Below are 27,745 nucleotides of genomic sequence, written 5' to 3'. Positions count from 1 at the left end.
AAGTCGATCGACAGCGAGCATCGCGAGGAAGACGAAGACGTTGAGGAAATGAAGTACTGTATTAGTCATCAAACGTTTCAGGGTAATGGGAAATTCGGCTCAGGATAGCGGATAACAAACAAGATGTGTGAGGTCGGACTAACTACAATTTCTACAATGATATTTCTTTATTTATTTATGAGTTTTCTTAGTTAATAAGGTAAAAAATCACATATTTCTATAGGACGCGCGACGCATACATGATGACGACTACAGAAAAAATGGAATCTTTACGTACGTACGTACCCAGTTACACGCACATATAACCACCGTACTCCTTCTTGTCAAGTCCCCGATAATCACTCCTGATTTCCAACTGTCCTGTTTGGACGTGCCCAATCAATCGATCTAAATGGCTATTTGCCTTACCCTGGTCATTGCCAATGTCGTTCTCCCAGCTTGATGATGCCCGCTGATTCTTCCCTTTTCCCAACAATGAATGTTGGCCTGATTGTTGTCCTGATCCTGTGTCGCCGGTGGAGTTGTTTTTCTTTGGGTGCTGTGTTACGTGCTGCGATGTGACAAAGCGGACGATAGAAGGTAAATTCCCAGATTATAACTGCAGACTTCTTATTGTGGTCTCGTTTTTTTCTTGTAGCTCCGCCTCACATTTCAGTTAGGAGCCGTCTTAACATGCTTAACGGTAGTAGTTAACGAAACGGTCTACACTCAAATTAACTTTTAAGCAGAAGAACTGATAAAATGCCTGAAAAGGAAAATTTCAATTTCCCGCAGAACCCCGCATCCTTTCCTTTAAAAAGAGTCAGGGTTTTCGGTTTTCAATTAAGGGTCCGGGAACGATAAAAATTACGTAAATTATTGATTTTATGCCCAAACCCAGTGACTTTAATTTTGAAGAAAGGACGTTCTTTTCCCCATTCTGAATTATTCCCTTATTATATGAACGCAAAGATGACCTATTACTGCTATATTGTTATTGCCCGTGGCAGAACTACTCTGCCGTCTTTAATCCGTTCCGCATGGGCCTTGGGTCTAAGCTTGTCTCTTGAGGATGTGATAATTAGTGTCGAGAATCGAAAGTTGTTTCTTTTCTGTCCTGGTCACGACAGCCGGTGATGAGGTCGACGCCTGGCGCGATGACCGGTGAGCAATGACAGATGACAATCCAGACAGGGCGCAGGGCGCAAGGCATATGGTTTAGGGCCTGACATAAGAATAGGGTGCTTAAGGATTAAGGATCGGCAAATGCTTTGATGATCTTTTCCGCTATTTCCCATGCTCTCCTATTTCGCCGTTCCCCGTGCTGCCTGAGATCCCACCTTCGTCGCCCCTTCCGGATTTCCTGGCCTAATGTTCTTGCATGCCGTCTGAATTCTCCGAATTTTCCCTGCCCCCAATTATCAGTTATCATTAAAGTGCCTTTCCCTCTCTATTTATTTCCTTATTTCCTTCCTCCGTCATTCCTCCTTATTCCAGCCACCAATTACCCCTCAATCTGTACCCTCGCATAGGAGGCGTCACGTCGATCTTTTAGGCCTTGGGTAATTGCGAGATCAAGGGCAACGAGCAGCGCGAACAGCAACGACTACAGCCAAGAGTCGACATTTTTAGCTATTGTTGATTTCTCACATGCTCACCGCCGAGCCAGGGGATTTTCCTCCCTGGCTTCATTCATTAATGGCTGTCAACCAGACGTATGATTGAACCCAATTCTTGTTTCCTTCTCACATCAATTTGCAGTACTAGCTAGCACCCGGTTTGCTTTTTCTGACTTTTCGTCACAATAATTCCTATCACGTATAGTATATATATATATATATCAGTATATACCTGTCTTCTACTTCCCACGTTCTCATAATAGTCGTCTCGACTCAACCACCCTCCTTTTTGACCGTCATCCTCCCTCCTACCTCGTCATCGAAGCTAAGGAGGAATCGACAAGCGACGAATACAGTTGGCTGACTGATCTAACTACGCAAAGTCTGGACAATCTTTTTTTTTTCGGTCTGCAACAATTCTGTTTGCCAAGGTGTCTCTCGACTAGTACCGTAAGCACTCCTTTTGACTTTTACATTTTCCTAGTCCTTAAGCTGATGTTCGGGATTTTTTTCTCACTGTCTGTGCGTCAATTGATCGCCAGCCGCTAATAGATTGTCCGTCCCTTTCAAGACAGCAATGTACGCTTCAACATCTAAACAGATAGACCAGCCTGCTCAGTTGTTCCAACATTCCAGAGCAGAAGCTCCTGTCTCTTCCACTCATTCGCAACATTATTGCATGCCCCCCAGCCAGACAGTGTTCCGTTCCATCGCCGTTCCCCCATCCCCTTCATTTTCCCTTTCACCCGAAGTACAACATACTCCAGCACATCATAGCTATCCTCCGTCATTTTTGCCTTCTCGGTCGTCATACCTCTCAGACTCTCCTCCTATGATCCACTACGGGATTAATTCCCCTATTATCGGACGCTATCCAGAATCCGAATCGTCACCTAGGGTCAGTTCTCGAGCTCGTGATTCATATGTTACCGTGCACCGGTGGGGTCCGGTCCAGGGCATTTCTGGGTCACAAATCACCGTTAGATGTGACATTGAGATGGCTTTTCTTTCAAGACCTGGTCGGTCAGCGACACCTCTGTCAGTCAATGGTCCCGGCCAAATGACCAAGGCACTGCGAGTGGTATTTGGAAGCTATCCAGTACTAACGAAGGTAGAAAATTTGAAAGAAGGCACAGAGCGAAATGCCTGCTTTTTGCAAGTGACGGTTCCAGACTGGTCTTTGACCGGTGCTGTATCAGACGGTATGGGAGAGGTCAGAATAGTACCCGTTTCTTTGCAGGTTCTAGCCGATAATACCAACGTCCTTGAAACCGTGTCTCTTGGCCATTTCGTTTACGTTGAAGGTAGGCAAAAGTTTTATGTGCATAGCCTCACCTTTACCTGACTTTCCTCAGGCATCACTCGGAAACGTAATGGAGACCATCTCGAGACAACAAGACACACTTCCCCAAATCGTGTCATTCAACGCCGCGCAGTGTCAGGCCCTGTCTCGACTTCAGAACTTCAGTCATACTCCTCGCCTCAGCACCTGATGTACGGTCGCCCATTAGCGGTTAGACGTAAGTTCTGTCCTCATTCTGTATCACCAGTTGAATAACGGTCTACCAGATATCAGTGAATCGCATGTACCCTCAATCCAGAAAACCTACGCCCAGTCCCCTCCAGTACCAGTCTCTCAAACATCGATGCTTCCTCCCAACACATCGAACACAGCGGTTTTCCACTTACAACCCAGCTTAATGCGATCATCCCACGTTGTTGGCGGAATTCCCGCCCAGCCAACATCCACGACATTGATCAACACCGGCCACAAGGCCGCACTGAGTATCGCCGGAGATCTGAGCGCAGTGGGCAAGGGATGGTGAGTTCGCTTCTGGCTCTAAATTCTACCACACCAGATGATACTCACTCTAGCGCATCAGGACAACTGAAGAATGGCATACCCGCCGCCGCTTGGTTCAATTCTGGCGGCGCCAAGAGGGGGCTACAATACACACTCAGTTCCGTGTGATCTCTCAATCAGAATGGTCTGCTAGCCAATCGTCCATTGTCGTCTCCTGTGTGTTTTGGGACGAAAAAAACAGCTGCTACATTACCTCTGTCGACATCATATATCTCCTTGAGGCACTTGTCGGCACCCACTTCACTGTGGAAGAGAAGAATCGTATTAGGCGAAATCTAGAGGGCTTCAAGCCCATTACTGTCGACAAGAGTAAACCAGATACAGAGAATTTCTTCGGGCAAATAATGAATCTTCCCAATCCAAGACCGAGGAATATTGAAAAGAATGTCAAAGTGTACGCCTGGAATTGCCTTGAGGCGGCATTGCAAAAAATCATCGGTAAATATGTGAGTATTAATCAATCAATTTTTTATGCGAGTAGGGTCCATCACTTATATTTCAATCGCGAATGTAGTCCGCAAGCTTCCCTACCACTCAGTCCAGCTCGGTGGAACCTATAATCACGCCATGTCCCCCCAGCACTTCAATTTCCATACCTTCGAATGGTTTACCAACTCCCAGTTCTATTTCCGAGTTCGGCTCTCCTCTCAGATCCTACAACGATTTGCCCAACCCTCTTTCCGCCACGCCCGCTCAGCACACATACCGTGGAATGCCTCCGCCTCTTACATCTCGGTCAAGCGATGAGTCATTCTATGGCGCTCAACAATTAAATCCCAGGCAGCCGCCCAGCACGAGAACAAGCAGTTCATCGTCCGTCATCCAGATCACGACTCCTGCTCAGCCTTTCATCTCTCGGACGACGAGCTCCCCGAGCTCCATATATTCATCCAATTTTGCGGTGTCTACTGCCCGTGTGACTCAGAAAGATGAAAAGACGGAAGGGAACACTGATATGGGATTGTATTTCGACATGCCACCTGTTTACTCCCAAGGTGTCAGCACAGCGGGCAACGCCAATCTCTTGCATTCTGGTCCAATAACTCCTTCTCCGTCTCTTTCAGAAATGTATCCAGGGCCACTTCATTATGCCAGTCCTTCAAGTCATATCCAGTTCCAACCCCCCTACACTCCTACCGTGGCTCGCCCCGAGCAAAAGCAGGCCGCACAATATCACGAGAGTCTAAGGCAAAACCATGAAGCTCGAATGGTCTATCCGATGTATCCTGCCATCCAAGGACAAAGGGCATGGGGGGATGGAAACGAAGATTAAATTCCTTCGCACGGAATTTTAGAACGACAACGATCAGTGCACTAGATATAGGCATGGACCTTGACGGTTTTTCATTCCATTCTCATTGACCCTTTAATGTTCCACCATAAGACGCGCTTTTATGTTTGTATCAACCAGTATTTCCAACGGGCTTTATTACGTATATCAAGGCACTACAATATGTAGTAATCTTTCGCTTTTTTAGTAAGGACTTTCCTACGTACTTCGTTCAAGACTACATGACAAACACGTATGAGGATGGTGAGGACGACTGCGGCTTGTGTGTTCGATTTGGGATGTAATTTATAGGCTCTGTAACCAGCAGACAACAGCTGAGGAGGCAAGTTGCATCTAGTAACAACATCGATCATGCACATTCTGGTGGTGGATACGTACGTACTTTGCGGTGTTCTACGGCCTGGGGGCCGGAGGTTTTAACTTTCAGGGTAAGTGGTGACATCGAACACGCTATGTGCGACTAATCATTACGTATTACGTAGCTGCTTTTATGCCTCTTCGTTCGTCACCGACCGAACACTCAGCTACGAGTAGTACTCGGCCTTTATTACTCTATCCATATTTTCTATTCTTTGCTCTATTTTTTCTTTCTCTGTTTTCTTCTGCGGCTGCGCCGTGAGCAAAGTGTGAACGTTCATACCATCCATATCATCGCATCCATACAGTTAGATAATCAGACTTCAAGTATCGTCCGGCCCAACACACAAGTTGCAATAATCAACCAATCATGATGTTCGACAAATCGTCCCTCCTTGTGGCGCTGTTTTTCACCGTCTTTGATATGGCCCATAAGGCTCAGGCTGTGCCTCAGCCGGCAGGACAAGTTGGTGAAATTCTGGCAGGTAGCTTTAGTAAGTGGCTGTTGCTCAAAGGAACCGCTATATCAGAGTTACAACTGTACGCCGTTTGATACGTTGTCCTTGATCACTGACGGCGTCGATCTTGTAGACGATGGAATTACGGTCTATGCGAACGGCGTTGTACAATGTGGCTATTCCAATATTTCTTGGACAGGTGCTTCCGTGAGTGATCTTGCAGCATTGATTGCATGGTGGCGTGGCTAACGATGCCGGCCTGTATAGCCTCCGGTGACCCTCGAAATTGGGCAAGGAGGTTACTATATCGGCACCACATCGGTAGCCAATCTCACGGCTGGATGGGATAACCATACTGAATGGCTGGTCAATCAGCCAGAAGGTGTCGATTTAATCTTCCAGGTGGTAGATTCGTCAGGAAAGACGGGGTATGTCCAAAATATTAAGGTTGGAGCAGGAGACAGTGACTGCTTGGAGAACTCTGCCTCCAACTCGAGCCTAACTGCGAGTTCCGGTTCAACCGGGGATGCCACTCAAATCGCTTCTTCTACGTCTATCTCAGAAATAGTGGGGGGTACGAGTGGTGAGCATCTCCTCATTAGATTCACTCTCGATACTAATTTCCATCGTAGAGACTGCGAGTGTCACTGCCATCAGTGCTTCTAAGGATGCTTCCGAGTCGTGAGTTGCAGACGTTTACTATCGTCTTACAAATATTATTTCATAGCGTTTCACTCTCATCCTCTACCGAAACTACCGAATCAGCAAGTTCTGCTATCACCTCGGAGATCCAGACCCCAGCCGCTGCCTCCTCCACATCGCCCATTGCTTCTGCTGCGAGCACCTCCGCTGTTTCATCTGCTAGTGCTTCTACTGGTGATTCTACAACATCTTCTAATGGCAGCAGTCCTTCTCTCGCGGCCGCCAATGATTCGACAGCTGGCGGTTCCTCTTCTTCTACCAGCTCCAGTGGAGCCTTCCCTGGAGTTTTTGTCAGCGGCTTATCCATTGTCTTTGCAGCTGTTGGTACATTTGCAATTCTGTAGCGAGGTTTTTAGGGCAGTCCACTTGATGAAGCATAGACCATCTTTTCCTTTCTTCCTTTTCGGTGCACGCTTGATCCTTTGACAGGAAGCAGCGAAGGCTTATCAGTACAGGATTAATATACATCACGTCATTTCTTGTAGCTATTGTGAACAAGATTTGGAGCAATGGGTTAGCGTGGGACGTCCCTCAGAGATTTTTGCGCTTTGCAGGTTTGAAACTCGACATGGCGTAATGCATAAGGAACTACAAAAGGGAGAAACATGGGTTGTCTTGCTTTGTTTCACTGAGGATTCTAACGCGATCAATGTATCATGAATGTCCGTAGAATATCAAATCGTTGTCTAAAGAGGTACACGATAACGAAAATGATTCTAGATGAAGATATGGGCGGCACCAAGACCGCTAGCGATAAAGAAACTCAGAACGGGTATAACATTGAGGCCGGAGGGCACAGAAATACCTCGGCCTGAGCCGCTGGTGGAGTCGCTCGAAGCCACGGCAGCTGTCTATTTTGATTTTTTGTCGTTGTCAGCTCTGATCTATATGAACGACGCATGGAACAGCAGGTAGACGACACTAACTGTTTGAGCGGCCATGGTGGTAGAAACGGGGACGGTACTACTTCGAGTAGTGGTGTTGTAGTTGGTGAGGCCTGTGCGGGTAGAAGTAGAGGCAGTAGTATTGGCGGCAGAAGTAGTAGTAGCGGCAGCAGTATTGGTAGCAACAGCAGTATCGGTATCGGTATCGGTAACGGCAGCAGAGCTGTCACTAGAACATCACATGGTCAGTAACCTACTTAAAGGTGCTGGCACACTGTAACAAGCTTAAAACTTACTCTGTCCCGTCGTCTGTCGTGGTACTATCTTCAGTACCGTCATCGGTGCCATCATCGGTTGTAGTACCGTCAGAGCTATCAGAACCATCATCAGTAGTACCATCGTCGGTAGTACCACTGTCAGCAGTTCCATCGTCGGTAGTGCCATCATCGTCCGATGTATCGTCGGAGCCGTCATCAGTGGACGAGTCTCCAGAACTGGAGGCGTCTTCCTGACGTTTCACAGCATTCATCCCTGAGGCATGGAATGCACCAGCGATTGATCGAGCAACATCGTGAGGGATGGAATTGTCGTTGCGCGCGAGGTGCCTTTCTGTAGTAGAGCCTACGACGACAGGGGCAGGAGAAGCAAATGCGATTGAGGAGAGTAGGGAGACAGTGATAGCGAGGGGGAGAGTCAATTTCATGTTGGTAGAGGCAGTGGTGGTTGGAAAGGAATGAAGAGGTGAATGGGCAACGACGATGAGGAAAAATGGAAGATGGATGAACGAGTGAGAGGTACTCGTTGCCTGAAAAAGTGCGCCTGTCTTTATAATGCGATGCGCCTGCTTTTATAATGCGGTGCGCTTATTTTTATAAAACGCTGTGCGCTCGGGACAGATAAGGGACTTGGGCCTGGATCTGGCGCGAAAAGGGCGCTCTGGATTTAGGATCTTGCTTGCGCGTCTGACTTGTTAACTCGCTCTCGCCTTCTTCAGACGCTTTAGCTTCTGGCTTCTTAAGTTTCTTACGTTTCTTCGACGGAATACTTATGCATTTTTACAGCATATGCATCTTGTGTATTGCATATATATGCATTATCGGCACTGTCACCTCATATGATATGAAAAAATGAAATGAGGCGCAGCGTACCATACTGTGAGTAGTGTCACTCGTCGTTTCGCGTACATATCGTGAGTATGCACTGCTTGTTGTACTTGTATATAGTTCCTGCAAGAGATTACGTGCTCCTGCACAAACGCACATGGAATCAAAATGGGGTGCAACCCCCTTCTATACAGGTGCACATAAATGTATACATGCGGTGATAAATTTGCGTGGCCTCTTCTCGATCGACATCAAGCCCATCGAAGGAAGGAGAAGGTATGGAACAAACGGAAGGCGAGAACTACCAAACTAACAAAAGCGAGACAATATCAAATGTTCATAGCGGCTCATTGACGGCGATACTAAGTGCTTTGAGGATCACAGATACCTCGTAGGTCACTTGAGTTTAGGCACTGGAAATGTACTGAAATGATGTCAGCTGTGAGTCGGGTCTCGGACAATGTCCAGTTGCTCAAGACCACTTACCCATCCACCCAGGGAGGTGATTGAACCGTCAGGGTTCATGAGCGCATTGTTTTGGTTAACGCCCTGCATATCTTGCATGACACCTGCAAACGAGGTCAACAACTGGCCATCGCATGATAGCGAACCGCAGCTTACCAAACGGAGAGTATCTCTCAACATAGGACTGTTCATCGAACCAGGCAGCGATGGCGATATGCAGATCCCAGGCTGGTGACGCAGTTAGCTCAAGTGCTTTTGCATATTTATGTCAAACGCTCGAAACTTACACTCTTGATCAGTGCACTGAGCACCGCCATTAAAGTTTTGGCAAGCATACTCAGTAATCCAGATGTTGGAGCCGGTCTGAGTATGGAAATTCTCAACGTAGGACTTGAAGTTCTCGATGTCGACATCGTACCAGTGGAGAGGAATGAAGCTAAAAACGGTTAGAAAAGGACTTTCCTACGATGAGAGCACTTACTCAGCGGCACAATCGGCAGCAGAGTTGCCGGCATCAGTACAAGCCTTAACGAAATCCAAAACCCATTGAAGACCATCAGGGGCACTGGTAGTAGCAGCACCGCCCAATCGAATTCCGCTGGCACGGACGGGAAGGTAATCGGTAACCCAGTACGTGACGGCGTCGGCGGCAGAGATATCACACTGGCCGACCTGGTTGGGCTCCTACGCGTTTTCAAGGTTTAACTATAACTAGAAACAATTGAGGCATACATAAACTCACATTAAAGAAAAGAGCGTTTTCGACGGTAGAAGGCCATTGACTCATCTGAGCATGCCAATCGGATACCTGCTTCGGGCCCCAAAGCATGGGGACAAATTCGAGACCAAGGGAGTCGCCGGAACCCTGATTATGTTTGTGAGTACGAATTAAACGGCTTGCGATTGCACCTGGTTATCTAAACTTACAACAGAAAAGGGGCTCCAAGTATAGTACCATGAAGCCTTGCTACCGATATAGTTGCCAATGTAATTGGGATCGGTGGACGCGGCCCAGTCACCGTTAGGCCATGCAAGACCAAATTTGCTTCCCACGTTGACCGAACCGCCCCCGGAAGAGGTAGTAGTAGTTGCGAGAGATTGTGCGGTTGCTTGAGCCTCCACGGATGATGAAGAAGTACTTTGCACCCACTCAGAGCTCGAAGATGACGTAGCCGAGTCATCGGTGAAAGTCACATCGGCGACGGAAGGGCTGCTCGTGGCTTCAACATCAACCGTAGAGGTGGTCGAAGCTGGGGTACTGGTGACGGCGCTGCTTGCAACAGCAACGAATGATTGGTCTTTGGCTCGGCAAACAGTTCCATCGGCCCTTCGTCGGAGGATCCTGCCGTTGCTGGAACGCTTTTTCTCATGTTTAACAATGTTGTCTGCAAGTCGAGCAGCAAGGTGTCGATGTTGATCGCGAGAGTCAGGTCGGTGAGCAAGGGTTCCCTGTATTACGTAAACGTGTCAGCAGACGCGTCGAAAGGGGCAACCGAAATGATGCCGAGAACGGTCAGCCAAGAGGTTTGTTTTGAGGAGCTATAATGAATGGAAAGGGCTTCATCAGAAGCAGATAAAGGACTTACAGGGACGTTCTCAAAACCAGTGAGAGCCATCCCTGCGAGGGCAAGGGCAGGAAGGAGATTGAGCAATTTGATTATGGCGGTCATTGTATGTGATTACGCTCGATCTGGGTTGAATACGCGTCGCGTTGCAGTAGGAGCTGTACAGATATCTGCTTCAGCGTATGATTCTTCGTCAGCGAGTTGTGAAATGGTATCAACAGGAAGTAAAAGCGATGACTAACATGCTCAAGCTTGCAGTGGTAGCGGGTCTATCTCGTTATAGTGCTGTAGTGTCGTTCAATGAGTAATACGTGGATGATATAGTACGTAGTCGTGAATTGTCTCGTGGCGTGTAAAAGAGCGTTTGCGGTCGGTGTTCCGGTTTGAGACAGAAGAAGATGGTGGGAGAAATCAGTGTAAAGAAGGGGATGTAATCAAATGGTGAGAAAACAAAACGAAAAGCGGGGTGATGATGGAAAAATGTAAAGACAGCAACCAGACACGACGGCCGGTGACATGCACAGACCCATTTTGATTGCTCGTATTCTTATTTTTGCCATTTTTACCAACATGCAGGAACGTATCCCCAGTTCCTGCGGATAATTCCAGATTTCTGCGGATTCCTTATTTACCGGTTGTTAGGAAATTTCGCATCAATCCCCCGAAACCACGTGCGAGGCCCCTTACTCCTTTTGTTCGCGTTTCAAGTTTCTGGATGATGACATATGCAGCTCTTGGCAGAACACCGTGGGAATTCAGAGGGTGGCATATTCCGCGTTTGAGGAAAAAGTGGAGGCACAAACAACAGACATCCATTCGTGCGTGCGCATCTTTACGTATATATCATCGACGTGGCGTGCCCTTCAAGACGCAAGAAACACCGTGGCCCAAGGCCCGACTTTCTCGTCCCATGCTCAGAACAAAAAACTCCCAAATCATCTTGCTGTCTCTCGCCCTTCATCTTGCCCTCATCCTCTACGCTGACCACGTTGATTCTCATCCAGAACGCTATGGAGGTCTAAGATACACGGATGTCGACTGGAGGGTGGTCACAGATGGTGCCCGGCTGATATTCATTCCCACTGAAAAAGAGCAGGCAAAAGGGTGGCTCGTGAAGAAAATTGGGTTGTCCATTGGGGAGTGAGTCAACTCTCTTTCAGCTGCTCTGTCTTTCCATGGCTGAAGTTTTGGGTAGTCCTTATGACCGAGCCACATTCCGATATACGCCTTTGCTCCCACTATTCCTCTCTCCCGCCCTCATCCATCCACTACTGGGCAAATGTCTTTTGGCTCTCCCCTCTTTACTAATACCTCTGCTGCTTCTTACGGGACCAGACCCAGCACCCTTCTGGCCCACACACCTTTTATGGACGATCAATCCTTTCGTCTTGAGCATTACGACTCGGGGGTCGCCTGAAGCGGCTATCTGCTTCCTTGTAGTTACTCTGCATTACTTTCTCCGACTAGGCAGCAGGAACGAGAAAAAGGGGGCCGGAGAGACCCGAGCTGCCATCGTGCTGGCTTTAGCTGTGAGCTGGAAAATTTACCCAGCTATCTACATTCCCGCGATTTGGAAGGAGCTCTCTGCAAGGTGGGGATGGTTCGGTATGAGGGTCTGGCGCTTTGGCCTCATTGTCGCATCTAGCTTTGTGTTGATCAACGGAGCACTCTGGTCTATGTGGGTGCATTTCTGCGAGTTAACGCATTATTGTAGAGGTATCCCACTGATAATGAAAGTAGATGGGGACAGCCCTTCCTTGACCATACCTATCTCTACCACCTGTCCCGACTCGATCACCGACACAACTTTTCGCCATACTTTTATCCCATCTACCTATCCTTCTTCCCGTCACCAACCGCCTCGCCTTTACCTTCTGCGCTCCTTGCCGTCATCCGACATCCTCTGACATCATTCCTACCTCAGATCAGTCTCATTATTACCACATCGCTGTCCACCTCTTCGTTATGTTTCGCAATGTTTCTTCAAACGGCTCTGTTTGTGGCGTTCAACAAAGTCTGCACCTCGCAATATTTCACGTGGTTTCTCCCCCTACTGCCCCCTGTTATACCACAACTACGTTTATCCCGACAAAAGACTGCGGCTCTGGTCGTAGCATGGATCCTTGCACAAGGTGTATGGTTGGGATCAGCGTACCTGTTGGAACTGAGGGCGCAGAGTGTTTACATTTTTGTATGGGCAGCGGGCTTGTTGGTATTTGGCGTCAGCATATATCTTTTGGGTAATGTCGTTGATGGCTGGGAGCCGGCGCGTACAAGTAAAACCAAATTAGAATAAAATACGAGATGTAACTGTAGGACAGTCGCATACTGTAATGTAACAGCGGAATCTAGATGATTTTCCCTTCCCAGATACCCCTCAAACCATTGAATCCAATGATTCGTCCTCCTTCCGCCTTTACGCGCTCAAAATCCGCCAGTGTCAGTTCGCCTTCCTCTATGACTCCGCTCTCCAGGAGAAACCTCCTTACAACTCCATTGAGAAGAGGAGTTGAAGAGGAAATCGATGGTGTAATCCACTGGCCGGAGGGAGAGAGAATAGCAATGTTTGAAGTCGTAGTTTCCAGGAGATGAGTTGATGTGTGCAAGAGAACTTCAGGGTGACATGGAGAAAGAGTGCCTGGAGTATGTCTGTCAGTTCCAACTTGTTTAAACACGCCCATAAATATAAAATGTCAAGGCACTCACTACCACGCTCATATGCCAGATCGTACAGTTCCCTCTGGCTGGTTTTGTATAATCTAAACTTTCTATTCGATGGGTCTTCTCCTCGCACGTCGGTAACAGCTGGATCAAGCACCAGAGGTCTTGCTCTAGCCATCGAGGCAGTCGGGATCTCCAAACTGAATGGGCCTGAATGGAAAATGAGGTCAGCGCGCGTGGATCTTCCACAAGTGCGTAAAAATAGAACCCACCGGCATCTTTGGGTGCAGGAGGCACTTCAACTTTGACTATACCTTTCGGGCAGATGACAATTCTAACTCGATAATCCCCCTCGCCTTCCTGTGCTTTCTCTCGTAAGACTTGCAAACATTTGTCCGTGACAGAGTCGTCACCAGGCCATTCACCCCAGTAATGCGTATCACGCTCTGCAAAGTGGGCATGTGCCTCTCGGAGTCGCTCAAGGTGGTAGCCGATTAACGGCAAATCTGCTTCGGATATAGAGGTAGATGTGGCCGAGGGAAAGGTACAGCGCATGGTGGTAAATAGGTAGGAGGGGCTACGAAACTAGAGATGATATGGTCAATGCATGATGGACAATGATAGGTGTGTGATTTAAATGAGTGAAGATATCATACAGTATCTTGTGTGCCGCCATCATCTTCTTCTTTCCAATTTAAATTGTATCCGACATCCTCCTGCAAGAAGACATGAGCGGGAACACGAGCCTGTCCATCGGAAATGACTCACATCGACGCTCCACTCTTTGAGAGCTTTCAGGGCAGCTTGACCCCATTCATCTGCCCTTGTTTCATCAATATTGGCCTCCTCACCGCCTTCCAAGTCGACCAGTCTCAACAATGAGAGGTTACTGGGAGCGATAAAGCCAGCCTCGACTGAGTTCTCGAATTGCTTATAGAGATGGGTGAAAAAGTTGCCAATGTTCAAGATGATGATGGGAAGGCGATGGATACCGAGCTGATTCCAGGTGATCATCTCAAGAGCTTCTTCAAGAGTACCATAGCCGCCAGGAAGCACTATAAACCCTCCGGTTGACAGTTTAGCCATGGCCAGCTTTCGCTGTCAACCACGTTCATTAGTCCGATCGCACGACATCTGCCAAGGACATATATCACTGTCGGGAAACCTACCTGATGCATAGTCCCAACAACCTCGACGGTCAACTTGGCTTGGTTGTCATCTTCCACGACATCCTTTCCAGTCCCTTCCTTGCTCCGGGCCGTGTCTCCGTTCGTGGTAGACCACGGAGCCGGTGTGGGTTCCGATGCCGGCTCGACAAGTGCACGAGGGAGAATGCCATGGACATACCCATTGGCGGACAATGCCGATTGAGAGACGACGCCTGGAGGTAGGTTCAGTGGGGTGTGAAGTATTGATATCGGCTAGACATACCCATGATACCTCGTCGGCCACCGCCATAGACAAGCGGTATATTGGCTTTGGCAAGACCTTTACCAACTGATTCCGCGGCTTTGACAAAAAGGGGCTTGTTTCCTGGGGATGAGCCACAGCTAAAAGCATTAAAATGAGCAGGATTATACGGGGCATGTAACGTTATTGACTGACAAGACACAGACAGGGTTATTGAGCTTTGCGGTCTGGGGGAAAGGGGACATGGTGTCAGGCCGTATAGATTGTGAGGAGATATCGGAAGATGGCGGGGATTCAGGAGGGGACTGGGAATGCAGGTATTATTGTATGGCAGGGGAAGAAGCTGAGGGCTTTGAGGACAAAAGACGTGTCTTGTGTGGTTCTGGTGAATGGATTGCACAGCCGAGAAGGCGGGGACCCCGCGCCTCCACTGCCACAGGCGGGCATGGAGATATCTCCGGGTGACGCGCGTTGGCGGGAAGTGTATTTTCTGTATCTTCTGGCGCCGTAATACGCTGCACTGCAACATCCCTTACCCATACTCCCCACGCACACGCCATGTTCATCATCGTAAGCAGCCCCCTCCCGCCCCTGCACAAGCTGACCGCTGGTAAATCCAGAACTGGTTCTGGGACGTCCTCGCCTCTCTCGGTATGTCCACCACTCCGCCGCCTCCACTCCGCTAACAACTCCCATTAGGTCTTATGAACAAGAGTATGCAGCCTATCTACTCCACCGGATTGAGTCTTTCCACTGATATCCACACCAGGCGCAAAGCTCTTGTTCCTTGGTCTCGATAATGCGGGAAAGACTGTACGTTCCACGCGGCCCCACTGTCACATCTAATCTACCCACTCTGACATCTCCACGTCCACCAGACCCTTCTTCACATGCTCAAGAACGACCGTCTCGCTACCCTTCAACCCACTCTTCACCCTAGTGCGCATCTTTTTCTTCATAAACATCCGCACATCAGTTGACAGCGTTTCCCAGCCTCTGAAGAACTCGCCATCGGCAACGTCAAGTTCACTACTTATGATCTCGGTGGTCACATTCAAGCTCGACGATTGTGGAGAGATTACTTCCCAGAGGTTGACGGGATTGTGTTTTTGGTAGACAGCGCCGACGCCGAGAGGTTCGCTGAAAGCAAGGCCGAGTTGGACTCTTTGTGTAAGTGACTTGTTTGGAGGTGCAAAGTGGAGCACGGAGACACGAGTCCGCTTTGGGGAGGGGGTGGCGAACAATAGAGAATACGGCGGACGCGTCCCAGCTGCTAATTCTTGTGCACAGTGTCCATTGAATCCCTCGCTCAGGTTCCCTTCCTCATTCTCGGTAACAAGATTGACGCCTACGGTGCTGTCTCAGAGGAGCAGCTCAGACACGAGCTCGGCCTTTACCAGACTACCGGCAAGGGCAAGATTCCTCTCCGTGATATCCGACCTATTGAAGTATTCATGTGCTCCGTCGTCATGCGACAGGGCTATGGCGAAGGTTTCCGATGGCTCAGTCAATATGTAGGTTGTCTCTGGACTCAACGGATTGGCAAAGCTCATGTCGCATATTAAGATCTAAATAATTGCTGAGCAATTGTAAGCTAAATGTGGAACGGGAGTGCTGGGATGGAGCAAGAAAGTGGTGACAAGGCAGTCAAAGGAGGAAGTGGCTGTAGATGAGGGCATAGAAGTTGGCGAGTTTGTCATGACCTTTTTTGACCTTTTTTTTCACGATCCAGAGACATGCAGAGATATAATCTAATTCTACACAGCGGACTAAATCGTAACATACCCATGACCTTGGCTAACCTTTGATTTGCGCTTTTGAAAAGTATCTCGCGTTCAGTTGTGGGGAAACAAACCCTCTCACCGACATTCCCGAATCCTAGCAATTGATGGACCTCGTTATCTCGATACTTTTGCCCCGCTCGTGATCCGCAACATTAGAAAAAGATGTGAGACGTAAAAGGTACAGAGAGCAGGAGAAGAAAAAACTGTGGACGGTGTTGAGAAAATCTAGCCATTGCGCACAATGTGTTCCAGTCCATAAGCGGGATAGGTGATCGGCCAGCGTGAGAATAAATTCCTTTTTTGACAAATGGCAATGGCGTCTAGCAAGCTTGTTGAAAGAAAGGGTGAAGCCCAAGTGACCGAGGCGGTGGTGTGCCACAGATAAATAAAAAAAAGGGAAGCGAATAAAGACCCAGAATAACCATTTCCCCGGGGCCCAACGCTTTTCATCTCTTTTTTTCCTTTTCATCGTTTTTCTCCATCTGCTCCAACAATCGATCCCACTCCCATTCCTCTGGACTTTCCGGCTCTGGCACGACGACCTTGTTTTCGTCGTACCCAGCTTCTTCATATCCTTCCTCATCCTGGTCGTCTTCGTGATCTTCAAAGACTTTCAGGTATTCGTGCGTTATCGACTCGTCGTTGCTGCCGACCTCTACCTCCTGTGCCATTCGTGATCCGTCCATCCCTAAACCGACCCCTTGCCGACCGTTGGCCGACTTTTCCGAGGTAGTCAGCCGTAAAGGCCAATTATTTACATCTTCCCTCTTATTGTCCAATCGTGATCGGTTCCTCTGAGAAGACGACGCTGATGGCGAGTGACGATGATGATGATGATGATGTCCTTGCTGTACGGCTATCCTCGAGCAATCATGATGGCGCGGAATACTACTACTATTCGGACTCGGGCTTTTATCTTTATCCATGAATTCGTTTGCCAGGTGGGTAAGATAGGATACAGGGGTGGTATGCGACCTATTACCCCACATTGTGGTTGCCTCTTCTTCTTTTTCAGGGGTGCAGATTGTTACATTCTTCTCCTTCTCTCTATATCCATTGTGGTGGTCTTTATTACGTTTGTGGCGGAATATATCGAGCGAGTCTCTCGTCTTACTACGAGCCTCCTTGATAGGTGATGGTACTTGACAGGGGGGAGTGAGCGTGAAAACGCAATGAGAATGACGGGGGGTTGGACGACGATGTCGATAGAGGACAGGGGGGACAGCGGCGCATGTCGGTGTAGAGTATGGATGACTTGGCTTATTAGCGGCGTTGTGGGGGGTGGTGCGAGCGGACGAAGAAGGTAGCATGTGGAATGTGATATACCAGAGAAGGGACGGACGGAAGACGGTTAGTCGAATCTCATGCGCTTCTCCTTTTTTGAGAAGCAGCGATGAGACGATTATCTGTCAAAACCTTGTCCAGATGGACAAAAGTCTGGGGGGGTTAAACACGACTTTGTGTTCATATGCGAGGCAGCTTGTTTCTGGTAGCGGTGTGAGATCTGACAAAAAGTCAGACACTACATATTGGTGTGATTAAGATGGTCGTGCGTCCATTTCCTCACATGTGACATTTATACCCTATACATAATTATAAACAGTACCCTCATACCTCCCCAAAAAGGGATAACGCACATCCAAACGGCTTATGACTGCAAGCTACAAGTCATCATCCGCTTTATCCTGGTTATCGACTCCCTCTTCATCGTCCCTATCACCTTCATCCTCATTATCGTCCTCCAACTCGTCCTCTGGGACGGCACCGTCCTCCCCTGAATCGGGTATATCGTCTTGCTCCTCTTCCGTATGGCGGTTATGACCACGGCCAGCAGCACGTCTACCACTCGAGTCTCCGCCGTTCATCTTGCCTTTATTGTACTCTTCGATTACTGGGTGACAGATATCGTCTGGGGCGGGAAGGCCTGTTTCCAACATGTACATGTATTTCACCCGGACTAGACCTTTGATGAGCGTGATCCATGGGAAAGTGTACCAGCCAGATTTCAGCTAAAATGGGGAAACGTGGGGTATCAGCAATAGTCTCAAAAAATTGATAAAGAGATTGGATACAGACAGTGCAGACGCTGGAGAGATGTTTGGTATCATTGACATATCGCATGATAAAAGGATCGGTTATATCGCAGAGCTGATAGTCTGCCTTGGCTTTATGCAGGTACTGTCCATCGAAAGTGTTCGCCTTGCTATTTGAAAAGTTAAAAACCTGGGGCGACGGGAGTCTTGAGAACTTACCTGGGATCAATAGGCGGCCGTTTATTCTCCGCTATCAGTCGAGCTTGCTCGTCTTCCCACCAGCCTTCACGGCGATCCGCCTCTTCATCATTCTCGGGATTGGTATTCATCGGGTTTTTCACAGTCTTCTTATGGGCATAGAAGAAAATGTGCTGTAGTCTGGAGAAGAAAAAGTCAATTCTACGCGTCTTTTGTCTTGATTCGATCAGTGGTGCAAGGGGAAATGGATAAACTGACTTTCGGGACTCGATATCAAGCCTCGGATCGTATCCGTATTTGACGAGGCATTTACTGTAGACACCCGTGTTGATGACATATGCCACACTCGGGAAATAAGCTTTCTCTCTAGATAGGCAGCAGCTGATTAGCCCTTTTTTTGCAAAATACGAGAGATAAGATAGCCAACCGCTTCATTTCACCCTGCTCCTCTTCCGAAAACTGGGCTAGTAATGATTGTTTGACCCAAACGGGTCTCTTCTCAAAAGCCTGATTCGAGTTAGTTTTTTAGTTTTGTTTTTGAAAATACCATCTTTGTCCGACCAGAAACTCACCTGTTTCAATTTCTGTAAAAGGGTTTGATTCAGTCTAGGCATTTTACCCTGTACGATCACGTTTGGTTCACGAGGGACATCGCCTAGCGTATGGTCATGTTGAATGATATGGGGTGCGAGACCGTGTTCTCGCGTATTATTGGCATACCGCGTACGCAGACGGCCGGTGATGGGATGAGCTACCTCCACGGGGACCACCTGGGGAGGCATTTTGAAACTGACGGGAAAAGTAAGAACGACACAAGAGACGGCAAAAAATCAAAAAACTTGCTTGTAGACAGCAGGCAAGTTTCTCGTAGAGAATATTGGAAGAGGCTGCAAGTCCAATTTGGAGCGAAATCTGGGCTGTTGATCGGTCGCATCGGGACGAGGTTCAATGTATTCCTCGGCCAAGGGAGGGAAAGAGTAGTTTAGAATAGCGTTGTCTACAGATGACAAAAGTTGGAAGAGCAGATTAGATATTGCCCCAGGGCAGTCAAAACCTACAGTCAAGAGCTTTCAGTGAATTTATGAGCGACGCTGTCGGGCCGTCGGCATCAGGAGTCCACTGGTAGTCGGCCATGGCTGAAACGGACGTCCGTTCTCGTCAGCCAATATGGACCTTTGGCTGCAGACTGGGCCAGGCGGAGGGCGCAGTACTTACATACGAAGCGAACGGTGTGGTTCACTGTGCCTACCATTTCTGCTCTAAAGACGCCGTGTGCGGCATCTCCAGCAGCGCGCTCATCTCCAGCAGCGCGTTTTCGCCTGCGCTTTACTATTCTCATGAGGAGCTTCTGGCTGGGGATCCTGTACCCCCTGAGGGGCGGGCCCGGGGCATCGCCGCGGAAGCGGAGCTGGAGGTCGGCGGGGTGTGCTGCGGGGGCGTTGAAGCATGCGTTGATGTCGTCCTGGGCGGCGTGGCGGAGGATGGCGGCGGGGTGGGAGACGGGGCCGGGGTACTCGATGGCGGTGTACGGCTGCTTGGGGAGGGGGCGGAGCGGGGCGGGGGAGGGGGGGGCCATGGAGTGGAAATGTGGAGGAGATGCGGTGGAGGGCGGTGGTGAAAGGCGGCGCCGATCCTCGCTGCGTTTTTGCCTCTCTCTCCGTCCCGCCCCCCAGAGAATGAAGGCAAGTCCCCCCCCCCCCCACGCTCCCCCCAGCTCACCCCCTGCAGTACCTCCTCAACTTCCTGGGCGACGTCCCAGATGCACCAAACCTCGCAGACCCCGCCTTCCAACAGCTCCTCGTCGACGTGCAGTCGGTCAAGGTATGTCTGCCTCCGCGCGCTGCACCACTGACCGCAACTCTCCACAGGGCGCAGTAAAGATATCCGCAGATGCCTTCTACGAGAGCTTGGAGAACATCGTCAACGAACTCAAGACCAGCGTATGTCTTTGCACGGCCGGGGCGGAAGCGTCACTGATCCAGCCTCGACCAAACAGCCAGAGTCTATACCATTTCAAAAACCGGTATCCAAAAGGGAAGCTCCGGACTACTACGATGGTGCGTGTACCCATCCGCCAGCACGCCAGACATACGACCGACTGGCTTTCCTGCTGACGCTCTTCCGTTGCACATCCAGTCATCAAGCGGCCCATGGACCTCTCCACAATCTTGCGCAACGCCAAAGCCAGGAAATACAAGAGCAAGGCCGAGTTTGCAGCAGACCTCGACTTGATATGGAAGAACTGTTTCGAATACAACAGTCAAGAGGTGAGTCTACAACTCGTATTACAACTGGGTATGCTAAGCCAAAAAAAAAATGAATCAAAGTCACATCCACTTCGGGCGGCTGCTCGATTCATGAAACAAAAAGCAGACCACCACCTCGAATACCTTGCAGATCGCGCAGAGCGTAACAAGCAACTGCAGTCGTTTTTACCCTCCGCGACGGGGACCGCTTCTCCGTCTCTGAGCGCTATTGGACACTCTGCTCTCGGCGGATCCGGGTTGACCATCCTGTTAGGATCGAGACTGAGAGACGAGGGTCTGGGAGGAGATGAAGATGCAGCCGGAGAAAGCGATGATGCCTTTGGGGAAGGAGATGCAGAGGGCGAGGTTGACAGAGAAGGAAATGATGTTTTGGATGTGAGAAGCCAGGATTTTCGTGAAGGGGGTGCGGAGACGAGAGGTGAGAGAGGAGAAACACCTAGTGAGGAACAACAAAAACAGTCTCCATTGTGCCATGCTCATTTTCTTCTTTCTTTTTACCAGGCCGAGGTAAGGACGAAAGAGGTCGAGGGACCAGCGTAGCCTCGTCATCTCGAATGAACGGGCGGCCGAACGGTACCAACCGACGCAGTGTACGTCGTCAACTTTACAAAGGCTTAATCGGCTGACGGCTGACTTTTTGCCCTTTTACGGTTAGCCTTCTGCAAAGAGGCCACCACTTACTACCAACCTCGACAACGTTCCCGCTCTCCTTCGCACCCCCTACACCATCCCCTCTCTCTCATCCTTATCCCTCGCGCATGCCGGCCCTTCCTTTTCTGATAAAGGCAAAGCCCGAGAATCACTCTCCGGCTACCCTGCCCCTGCGTGGTATCCCGCGCCTCCTGCTACTGCTGCTGCTGCTGCTGCTGCTGCAAGTTTTCAAGAGGCGGGAGACGATGACGAAAGTACGCTGGAGGGATCTTGGTGGGGGAAGATGATGGATGATGAAACGCTCGTCGCCGGCATGCCCGCTATTCCAAAGATGTCACCGCCTGAACCGGTCAGGCGATGTAGACCTAAACCACCACCACCGGCAATACCACCAGCGATACCGCCCGCAATCCCACCACCGTTACCCAACGGCTTCGCCAGTGGAGCCCAGAGTCCTCCTCCTGGCTTGTCATCGTCGTCTACCGCCACCACCACCGCCACCGCCGCCAAACCGCATGACCATACAAAGGACGGTCCGTCGGACAGGACGGTATCGGTATCCGTCAAGGCCGTCGTTCGCCGCACGATCAACAATCTGAATGCAGCACGCCAGGCAATGCACCGTATCACCGAGTTTCAACGCATAGAGGCCGAGGGCGGTATCCTCCCCCCGCGTGGACTGTCGCCTACACCGGCGGAAAAGGAAAAAGAACACGAAGAACAAGCTGAACGGCGGGATTTCCGACGGATTGAAAACAGGGCCGCGCGCGAAAGAAGGAAGGAGGGCGGGGAGGTGGGCCAGGAGGAAGCGGTCAGGATTATGAAAAAGTGTTCGGCCGGAATGCTGGCACATGCGGGATTCGAGGGCGCGAACGAGACCGCACTCGATCTTTTCACCAGGGTCGCAGTCGATCACCTGGATGGCTTGGGCAAGACGTTTAGATTGCTGTTGGATGGGTTTTCCCACAAGATGACTCCCGAGGTAAGGCGTCTTGCCATACATCCGTCGCATGATTCACAAAAAGCTCAATTCATTGCCAACCCATTTTTAATGTTTTTTTTTTTTTTAGGAAATCATTCTACACGCCCTCCATGAAAACGGTCAGGTTCAACCGAGGGATCTGGAAGCTCATCTTAAAGATGATATCGAGCGAGAAGATGTTAAAATTGCAGAGGTGCAGCGTAAAATGCGTCAGACATTCTATGAAGTGGTAAGTCTTGTTCAAGTATAACTGCAAGAACGGGCCACACGCGTGTAACTTACCCCCAAATTGCGTAATCAGGCGACTGCCCCCGTTATTCAAGACGATATGATGTTTGCAGATGACGGCGAAATGCTGCTCGAGTCAGTTTTTGTTCTCTCGCTGGCTCAAATATTAACTTTTTTTTTTGCATCAGCGGTAACTTTGCGGATGAGCTCGGAGAGGATTTCCTCGGTCTGCGAGAACTTGGTATAGATCGTGAATATGGCTTGGCGTCTCTCACCGTCCCGCAATCCTTGTTCTATGGCAAGCGAAAGCGTTTGGCCAACTCGGCAAACGGAGCGTACGTTTTTTTGGTTTTTTTGGCCATAGCCGCTCCAATATTTATTTTTTGACTAATACTATTTTATTATTTCGTGTTGTAGTTCCGGCAAATCTGACCTCCCTTATCCTCCTCCACCATCTTTCATCCCTCTCGCGGCGGCAACACTTTCCACCCACGTACCAGCCCTTCTCCATGCTTTTTACGCTGCCCGAATCGAAGCAGGTCTCTCGCTGGACGAAGACGACGCGTTTGAACCTGCCCATTCTCAGATCGGAAGTCTGGGACAGATTTTGATAAAGGGGAAAATGGGGGATGGTAAAGGCGATGGGAAAGGAAAAGGTAAGAAGCGCGAGAGGGGGGAAGGTGAAGATGAGAATGGTGAAAGAAAAAAGTCGGGCAAAAAGTAAGTTTGTTTATCACCTCCCCCCCCCCCCCCCCCGGCGGTTAGTGCGCGATTCGTAAGAGTTGCTGAGATTCGTTTTCTTGCCTCGTTAGACAACCTGGAGTTGGTAAAGGTAACTGGAGTATGTCATTTCCCTCTCAATCGATATGCGTCGCTTTTATTCACTAAAACTCTCATCTCTGCCAGCTCGCCCATCCAAGGAAGAAAAGGCTCGTCTTGCAGGTGAGAAGAATGCGGCGAAAGGCGAGACGGCTGCTGTCGCGGGAGACGAGGATGCCGTCGGAGAGGAAGAAGATGCAGAAGGTGAAGAAGAGTGATGTAGGGGGCCGGGCTTTCTCGTATGCTCAATTCATCTACCGGGTGTCTATACTCGATCAATGCCATTTATGATATCATAGCATCATGCATCACCTGTTGCATTGAGGATGGATTTGTTATATTATGGCACAAAGGCCTTTACTCGTAGTGCTGCGAAACGTATAGGAATGATATGCAGATAAAAGATACATCGTTACGCCCGACCCCTTTATAATATTTCGGCCAACCTTTTACGATAACTGTCAAACTCCGGAATTCGACGAACGACCACATGCGGGAGGCATGTTGGTGTGAAGATCAGGACCCCTGGGATTAATAAAGCAGTCAGCTTGGGATTTACAAGTGTCTTTCGAATGCCATAATATGCTATTACCCACATGTAGTCGTTAAATAATCGAGACCACCAATCGCCATTTGACGTGTTTTCGGGTCCCCCGAAAGCTGTGGTACTCATGTCAAGCAGTTGTGACTCAAAGCTTGTCATGTCAATCAACGAATCATAGATATTGGAAGACGCTAGCTCGCCATCATTCTGCGACGGTAAAGGATGTTCATTATTAGGAGTTTGGAGATTGTACTGCGTATGCGCTTGGGAGGAAGGTGTAAAGTGTGGAGGCACATTCCTAGTATTGGAAGGATATTGTGAAGATTGCGAGGATGGTTGAAACATGTTTTGAAAGCCAGTTTGGGATGACGAGGGAGAGGGCATATGCGTAAACGGGAGATCATCACGAGAATAGGGAAATTGAGGTGTGGCTGAAGTATCACCATATGTTTCTGGACAAGTGAAATTGCGCAGATCAAACCCTGTTACAGGTGCCGCAGATGGCTGGCGGGAATGCTCGCCGGACGACCTGGAATTCTGCCCATTTGATCGACCATGACTGTATGGGTAACTGGTTGAAGGTGAGTTATGATCAGGTGTTCCGGCGGTAGACCCTTGCACTGACTCTGGACGCCGTGAGCGCTCTGACAGTTGCGGATTGTTTTCACGCAATCTTTTCTCGACCATAGGCACCTTGTCGGCGTTGGGCATTCCGCCCTCTCTTGCCAATTGCAACAAAAAGTCGGTGTATTTACCGCTTTGCCTCCATATCAATTCCAGCTCCTTACTTGCCGATACACATCGCCCAATGTCGATCAAAGCCTTTTCTCGTTCGGCCGCTGTTTGTCTCCCAGAGTAGATGTTGATCACAAGGATAATGGCAGCGATCCATGTTGGCAGCATGAACGAGACGTTTAGGGCTCGTCCGGGTAAGCACCCCTCCTGTCTACCTCTTTTGAGTGCCGCATAGGTGATGTTGCAGATTGACCGAGCGGCATTGACACAAACTGCAAGGGACGGTAGATCGGCGGCATGTTGATTTCGCGGGCCAGGAATGAAGGGACGGTGGATTAGGATTTGGCAGTAGTAATAATAGATATATAGCACAGCTGACTGGCGGAACAATTGATAGTCGGAGCAACTAGGGTCCCAGCGAAGCTCGTGTGGAACGTTGTCAGCCCAAGAATTGAGGGCAGAGTCTAACTCAACAACGATGGCACGCTGAGCAGCAATGTCCGCTCGCTGCTCTGGAAGCTTGTTGATTGCGTACACGTTCTGCAATATTGCGCCCATGATGTGATCGAGTTTGAGTGTTTGGACAAAGGACGTTATTAATGAGATTTTCCCTTCTGGCTGCTTGAAGTCGCGCTCAGTATCTCCAGTGTCCCAGTACTCATCATCGACCTCAATTGGATAATCCGCATTGAAGTCAGAATCCTGTATAGCGACTGATCGGCCAATCGCAGCGCAGTTATACCGGTCAATGTGGTACAAGCACCAAAACGCGCGATTGTAAAGAGCTCGCTCGGTAGGATCGGCATGGAGTAAAGTGGCCCGAACATGAATGCCTAGTTCTTGGGCCGAGCGGAGACCGAAGCCTGACAAAATCCACATAAGATGTGGGACAGCACTCCCCTGCAAGAATTGACAAATGAGGACCTGGGTTTGAAATTCATACAGATTTGGTCCCTGCATGATACTTCTTCCCATGCGAAGAAGGCTGCGGAGGTATTTCCAGCCAGCCGAGTAACGGAGCGTACCGTCTTTGTCCGTTGCAAGGCGTTCACTCCCTTCCTCTGTCATCGACAAATTTGCAGGCCAGTAGACCCGTGGATCATCCACGAACCGCGATCCATTGGCGAAAACCAGCAAACAGACTCTCGAGAAACCGGGATTGTTCCGCCACATACCAGAATCGTATTGTCGTTGAAAGAATTTACGGTTAAGTAAGGGCAGGTGAAGATTGACGTTATCAAAATATGCGTCGATAAGTCGTTGATCTAGGCCTTTTTCTGGCCAGATAGAGTAGTCAAGAGGGCGTAAGCCTTCGTTCGCAATGACAAGTTCCCATTCTGGGACATGCCAGAATTGTTGTCGTTTGTGGTTATTGATGTCTTGTATGATACTTGAGGTATTACCTGTCGCTGACTTGAGATCTTCAAACTGTCGCATAAGGAAAGCCCCTGACGCCCGACCATGCCAACGCCAATGGCTGTCGCGAATGTCTAACTGACTCATTGATGTAGCTATAGACAGCTGCGCAGCCGCCTCTTCTTCCACGTCGGACTCATTTTCAGCAGGTTTCGCAGGATCTCTTTCATACATTCGCCATGGAGAGGGACCCAGCGCTTGCATTGAGGGTGAAGGTGCTGGGGCCGCCGGAGATGTGCCAACCGAAGTAGAACGAGATGTATGTGGAGTGACAAGATGTTCGGAATGTAGAGGCTTTAAGGCTGGATATGGTGGGATATTGAGGGAACGAAGAGTGCCATGATACGCACTGATATCAAAGTCTTCCCTGTCCGGCTTTGGCCCCACATATTCGTTTAAATCGACACCAGGATAAATCTTGTAATATCAGCAGATATTAAAACACCAAACGGTGAACGGCAATTACCTGTTGCAGCATCCTCTCTAATCGTCCAGCTCTTTGCTCCAGTGTCTCAACGTAACTAATAATACACATGAGATGGTATGCTCAGTAGAGTTAATACACGACATACCCTTTTGGAGGCCCCCTTCTCTTTGCCGCCTCGACGTACGTGCAATCCATGCCGTATTCTTCACAGTGAGCACATTCTACAGGAAACCGTCTTCAGTCAGGCATTTTCAATGATATAGCACGATATTACACTGACTGGCATCACTCAGGCTATTCATGGGCCCTTCGCACTTAATTTTTTTTCGCCTGCATACATCACAGGCCCGCTAGAAGACTTGTCATTACTTTATCCGACCTTCTCACGATAGAAGACGACCATGTACCTGTATCTTACGCCTTTTTCCGTCGACATCGGACATTTTACCTTGGTGTGGCACAATATTCCACGCTTTTTATTACTGTTTGCCGTGGGTTATCCTCCTTTGAGACTGCAGTAGACGTCCTTTTTAGCGCAAGCAGTATATGGCGTCTTACTGTACAGACAATTTATGGTAGTCAAAGAGATTGAGTTAGCTAAAAGAGTATAGCAAGGTATGGGACAAAAGTGACGACGAACATTGTGAGGAGACGTTCCCCTAGTTGATGTTTTGGCCGGATGCGCGATGCCGACGCGCTCAGTCAGCCTCGGTCGAGGTCTAAAGAGAGGCAAAAAGCTGTGCGTTGCGGCCCTTTCTTGTATTTTATCGCTGCGTGGGAGAAACCTGTCTCAATGAAAGGGCTGGGACGACTGTGAGGTCTGTTGAAAGCAAGCAAGAGGGGGAATGAGTTTTTTTTCTAAAAAATCAGCAATAGAAAGTGTGATCTGCAGGAAGAGATGGCCGATGGGCGGTATGACAAGAAAGATAAACGGTCGGACTCGGGCCAAAGCCCGACCTGGTGCCACGAATACGTAATAATATTGTTCTACTCTGAACACAACGCCGAATGCGGCCGCCGGGCGACACACTTTTTATCACACGATGTTACGGGCAGCGCAGAAATCGCAGCAGAGAAAGGCGGATGCTAAGCATATTGAGCCAGCATTGGCAACTATGTGCCTTGAAAGGAAGCCATTGCATCATCCACAAAGCTGACAAGCAAAACAGGCCGACGGCGATGTTAAATAATTTATGACTCGCTCGTCGAAACCGGTATGCGCGAAGCTCTATGATCTATGATGATGTATCCTTCATTCAGAATCACGCTGACCAATACTTAGTCCCAGAAGAGTCGATCGCTA

The 27,745-nt window shown here is 49.2% G+C and overlaps 10 protein-coding genes across 14 annotated transcripts; 5 read left to right on the top strand and 5 right to left on the bottom strand.

Annotated features, from left to right (window-relative positions):
* Positions 1-1,464: 1,464 nt before the first annotated feature.
* Positions 1,465-5,303, top strand: CNB03490 (conserved hypothetical protein). Its single transcript, XM_024656564.1, has 7 exons — positions 1,465-2,048; positions 2,141-2,902; positions 2,954-3,118; positions 3,168-3,420; positions 3,482-3,908; positions 3,977-5,181; positions 5,236-5,303. The coding sequence occupies exons 2-6, from the start codon at positions 2,176-2,178 to the stop codon at positions 4,733-4,735; spliced, it is 2,331 nt and encodes a 776-aa protein (XP_024512177.1). The 5' UTR covers positions 1,465-2,048; positions 2,141-2,175; the 3' UTR covers positions 4,736-5,181; positions 5,236-5,303.
* Position 5,304: 1 nt separating this feature from the next.
* CNB03480 (hypothetical protein) lies at positions 5,305-6,869 on the top strand. The gene is made up of 5 exons (XM_024656563.1): positions 5,305-5,604; positions 5,702-5,775; positions 5,836-6,151; positions 6,201-6,249; positions 6,296-6,869. The coding sequence occupies exons 1-5, from the start codon at positions 5,481-5,483 to the stop codon at positions 6,612-6,614; spliced, it is 882 nt and encodes a 293-aa protein (XP_024512212.1). The 5' UTR covers positions 5,305-5,480; the 3' UTR covers positions 6,615-6,869.
* On the bottom strand, positions 6,833-7,971 carry CNB03470 (hypothetical protein). Its single transcript, XM_568925.2, has 3 exons — positions 7,451-7,971; positions 7,197-7,383; positions 6,833-7,121 (listed from the first exon to the last, which is right to left on the bottom strand). Exons 1-3 carry the CDS (start codon positions 7,855-7,857, stop codon positions 6,987-6,989), a joined length of 729 nt encoding a protein of 242 aa, XP_568925.1. The 5' UTR covers positions 7,858-7,971; the 3' UTR covers positions 6,833-6,986.
* Positions 7,972-8,446: 475 nt separating this feature from the next.
* Positions 8,447-10,768, bottom strand: CNB03460 (conserved hypothetical protein). Of its 3 annotated transcripts, none has more exons than XM_024656562.1 (9): positions 10,530-10,768; positions 10,309-10,460; positions 9,650-10,171; positions 9,465-9,587; positions 9,204-9,406; positions 9,010-9,158; positions 8,879-8,950; positions 8,744-8,826; positions 8,447-8,681 (listed from the first exon to the last, which is right to left on the bottom strand). In XM_024656562.1, the coding sequence occupies exons 2-9, from the start codon at positions 10,390-10,392 to the stop codon at positions 8,664-8,666; spliced, it is 1,254 nt and encodes a 417-aa protein (XP_024512176.1). In that variant the 5' UTR covers positions 10,393-10,460; positions 10,530-10,768; the 3' UTR covers positions 8,447-8,663. The 3 variants fall into 3 exon arrangements, with proteins under 3 accessions (XP_024512176.1, XP_568921.1, XP_024514225.1); XM_568921.2 differs by having other exon boundaries at positions 10,309-10,457; XM_024658673.1 differs by having other exon boundaries at positions 10,309-10,445.
* Positions 10,769-11,131: 363 nt separating this feature from the next.
* CNB03450 (conserved hypothetical protein) lies at positions 11,132-12,664 on the top strand. 2 transcript variants are annotated; one of them, XM_568920.2, is made up of 3 exons: positions 11,132-11,427; positions 11,483-11,965; positions 12,028-12,664. In XM_568920.2, exons 1-3 carry the CDS (start codon positions 11,198-11,200, stop codon positions 12,581-12,583), a joined length of 1,269 nt encoding a protein of 422 aa, XP_568920.1. In that variant the 5' UTR covers positions 11,132-11,197; the 3' UTR covers positions 12,584-12,664. The 2 variants fall into 2 exon arrangements, with proteins under 2 accessions (XP_568920.1, XP_568919.1); XM_568919.2 differs by having other exon boundaries at positions 11,483-12,664.
* CNB03440 (conserved hypothetical protein) lies at positions 11,930-14,715 on the bottom strand. Its single transcript, XM_024656561.1, has 9 exons — positions 14,554-14,715; positions 14,380-14,498; positions 14,118-14,329; positions 13,717-14,046; positions 13,605-13,664; positions 13,221-13,533; positions 12,994-13,158; positions 12,562-12,925; positions 11,930-12,492 (listed from the first exon to the last, which is right to left on the bottom strand). Exons 1-8 carry the CDS (start codon positions 14,601-14,603, stop codon positions 12,636-12,638), a joined length of 1,539 nt encoding a protein of 512 aa, XP_024512175.1. The 5' UTR covers positions 14,604-14,715; the 3' UTR covers positions 11,930-12,492; positions 12,562-12,635.
* Positions 14,716-14,864: 149 nt separating this feature from the next.
* CNB03430 (SAR small monomeric GTPase, putative) lies at positions 14,865-16,118 on the top strand. Its single transcript, XM_568917.2, has 8 exons — positions 14,865-14,928; positions 14,979-15,009; positions 15,058-15,072; positions 15,128-15,171; positions 15,237-15,297; positions 15,352-15,528; positions 15,649-15,872; positions 15,925-16,118. Exons 1-8 carry the CDS (start codon positions 14,917-14,919, stop codon positions 15,928-15,930), a joined length of 570 nt encoding a protein of 189 aa, XP_568917.1. The 5' UTR covers positions 14,865-14,916; the 3' UTR covers positions 15,931-16,118.
* Positions 16,119-17,724: 1,606 nt separating this feature from the next.
* CNB03420 (conserved hypothetical protein) lies at positions 17,725-19,926 on the bottom strand. Its single transcript, XM_024656560.1, has 9 exons — positions 19,589-19,926; positions 19,432-19,509; positions 19,217-19,370; positions 18,946-19,162; positions 18,801-18,880; positions 18,632-18,739; positions 18,395-18,553; positions 18,219-18,345; positions 17,725-18,151 (listed from the first exon to the last, which is right to left on the bottom strand). Exons 1-9 carry the CDS (start codon positions 19,710-19,712, stop codon positions 17,804-17,806), a joined length of 1,395 nt encoding a protein of 464 aa, XP_024512174.1. The 5' UTR covers positions 19,713-19,926; the 3' UTR covers positions 17,725-17,803.
* Positions 19,927-19,992: 66 nt separating this feature from the next.
* On the top strand, positions 19,993-23,698 carry CNB03400 (hypothetical protein). The gene is made up of 14 exons (XM_568915.2): positions 19,993-20,055; positions 20,102-20,194; positions 20,242-20,313; positions 20,370-20,430; positions 20,510-20,640; positions 20,701-21,079; positions 21,142-21,230; positions 21,296-22,273; positions 22,362-22,502; positions 22,575-22,636; positions 22,690-22,836; positions 22,919-23,221; positions 23,314-23,342; positions 23,408-23,698. Exons 1-14 carry the CDS (start codon positions 20,050-20,052, stop codon positions 23,536-23,538), a joined length of 2,622 nt encoding a protein of 873 aa, XP_568915.1. The 5' UTR covers positions 19,993-20,049; the 3' UTR covers positions 23,539-23,698.
* CNB03390 (nucleus protein, putative) lies at positions 23,626-27,320 on the bottom strand. 2 transcript variants are annotated; one of them, XM_568913.2, is made up of 7 exons: positions 27,083-27,320; positions 26,850-26,999; positions 26,723-26,792; positions 26,588-26,663; positions 26,482-26,536; positions 23,917-26,432; positions 23,626-23,845 (listed from the first exon to the last, which is right to left on the bottom strand). In XM_568913.2, the coding sequence occupies exons 2-7, from the start codon at positions 26,883-26,885 to the stop codon at positions 23,782-23,784; spliced, it is 2,817 nt and encodes a 938-aa protein (XP_568913.1). In that variant the 5' UTR covers positions 26,886-26,999; positions 27,083-27,320; the 3' UTR covers positions 23,626-23,781. The 2 variants fall into 2 exon arrangements, with proteins under 2 accessions (XP_568913.1, XP_024514224.1); XM_024658653.1 differs by lacking the exon at positions 27,083-27,320 and having other exon boundaries at positions 26,850-27,054.
* Between the last annotated feature and the right edge of the window lie 425 nt (positions 27,321-27,745).

The sequence above is a fragment of the Cryptococcus neoformans genome (assembly GCF_000091045.1).
Source record: "Cryptococcus neoformans var. neoformans JEC21 chromosome 2 sequence".
Lineage (NCBI taxonomy): Eukaryota > Fungi > Basidiomycota > Tremellomycetes > Tremellales > Cryptococcaceae > Cryptococcus > Cryptococcus deneoformans.
This window is presented reverse-complemented; position numbering and strand designations above follow the sequence as displayed.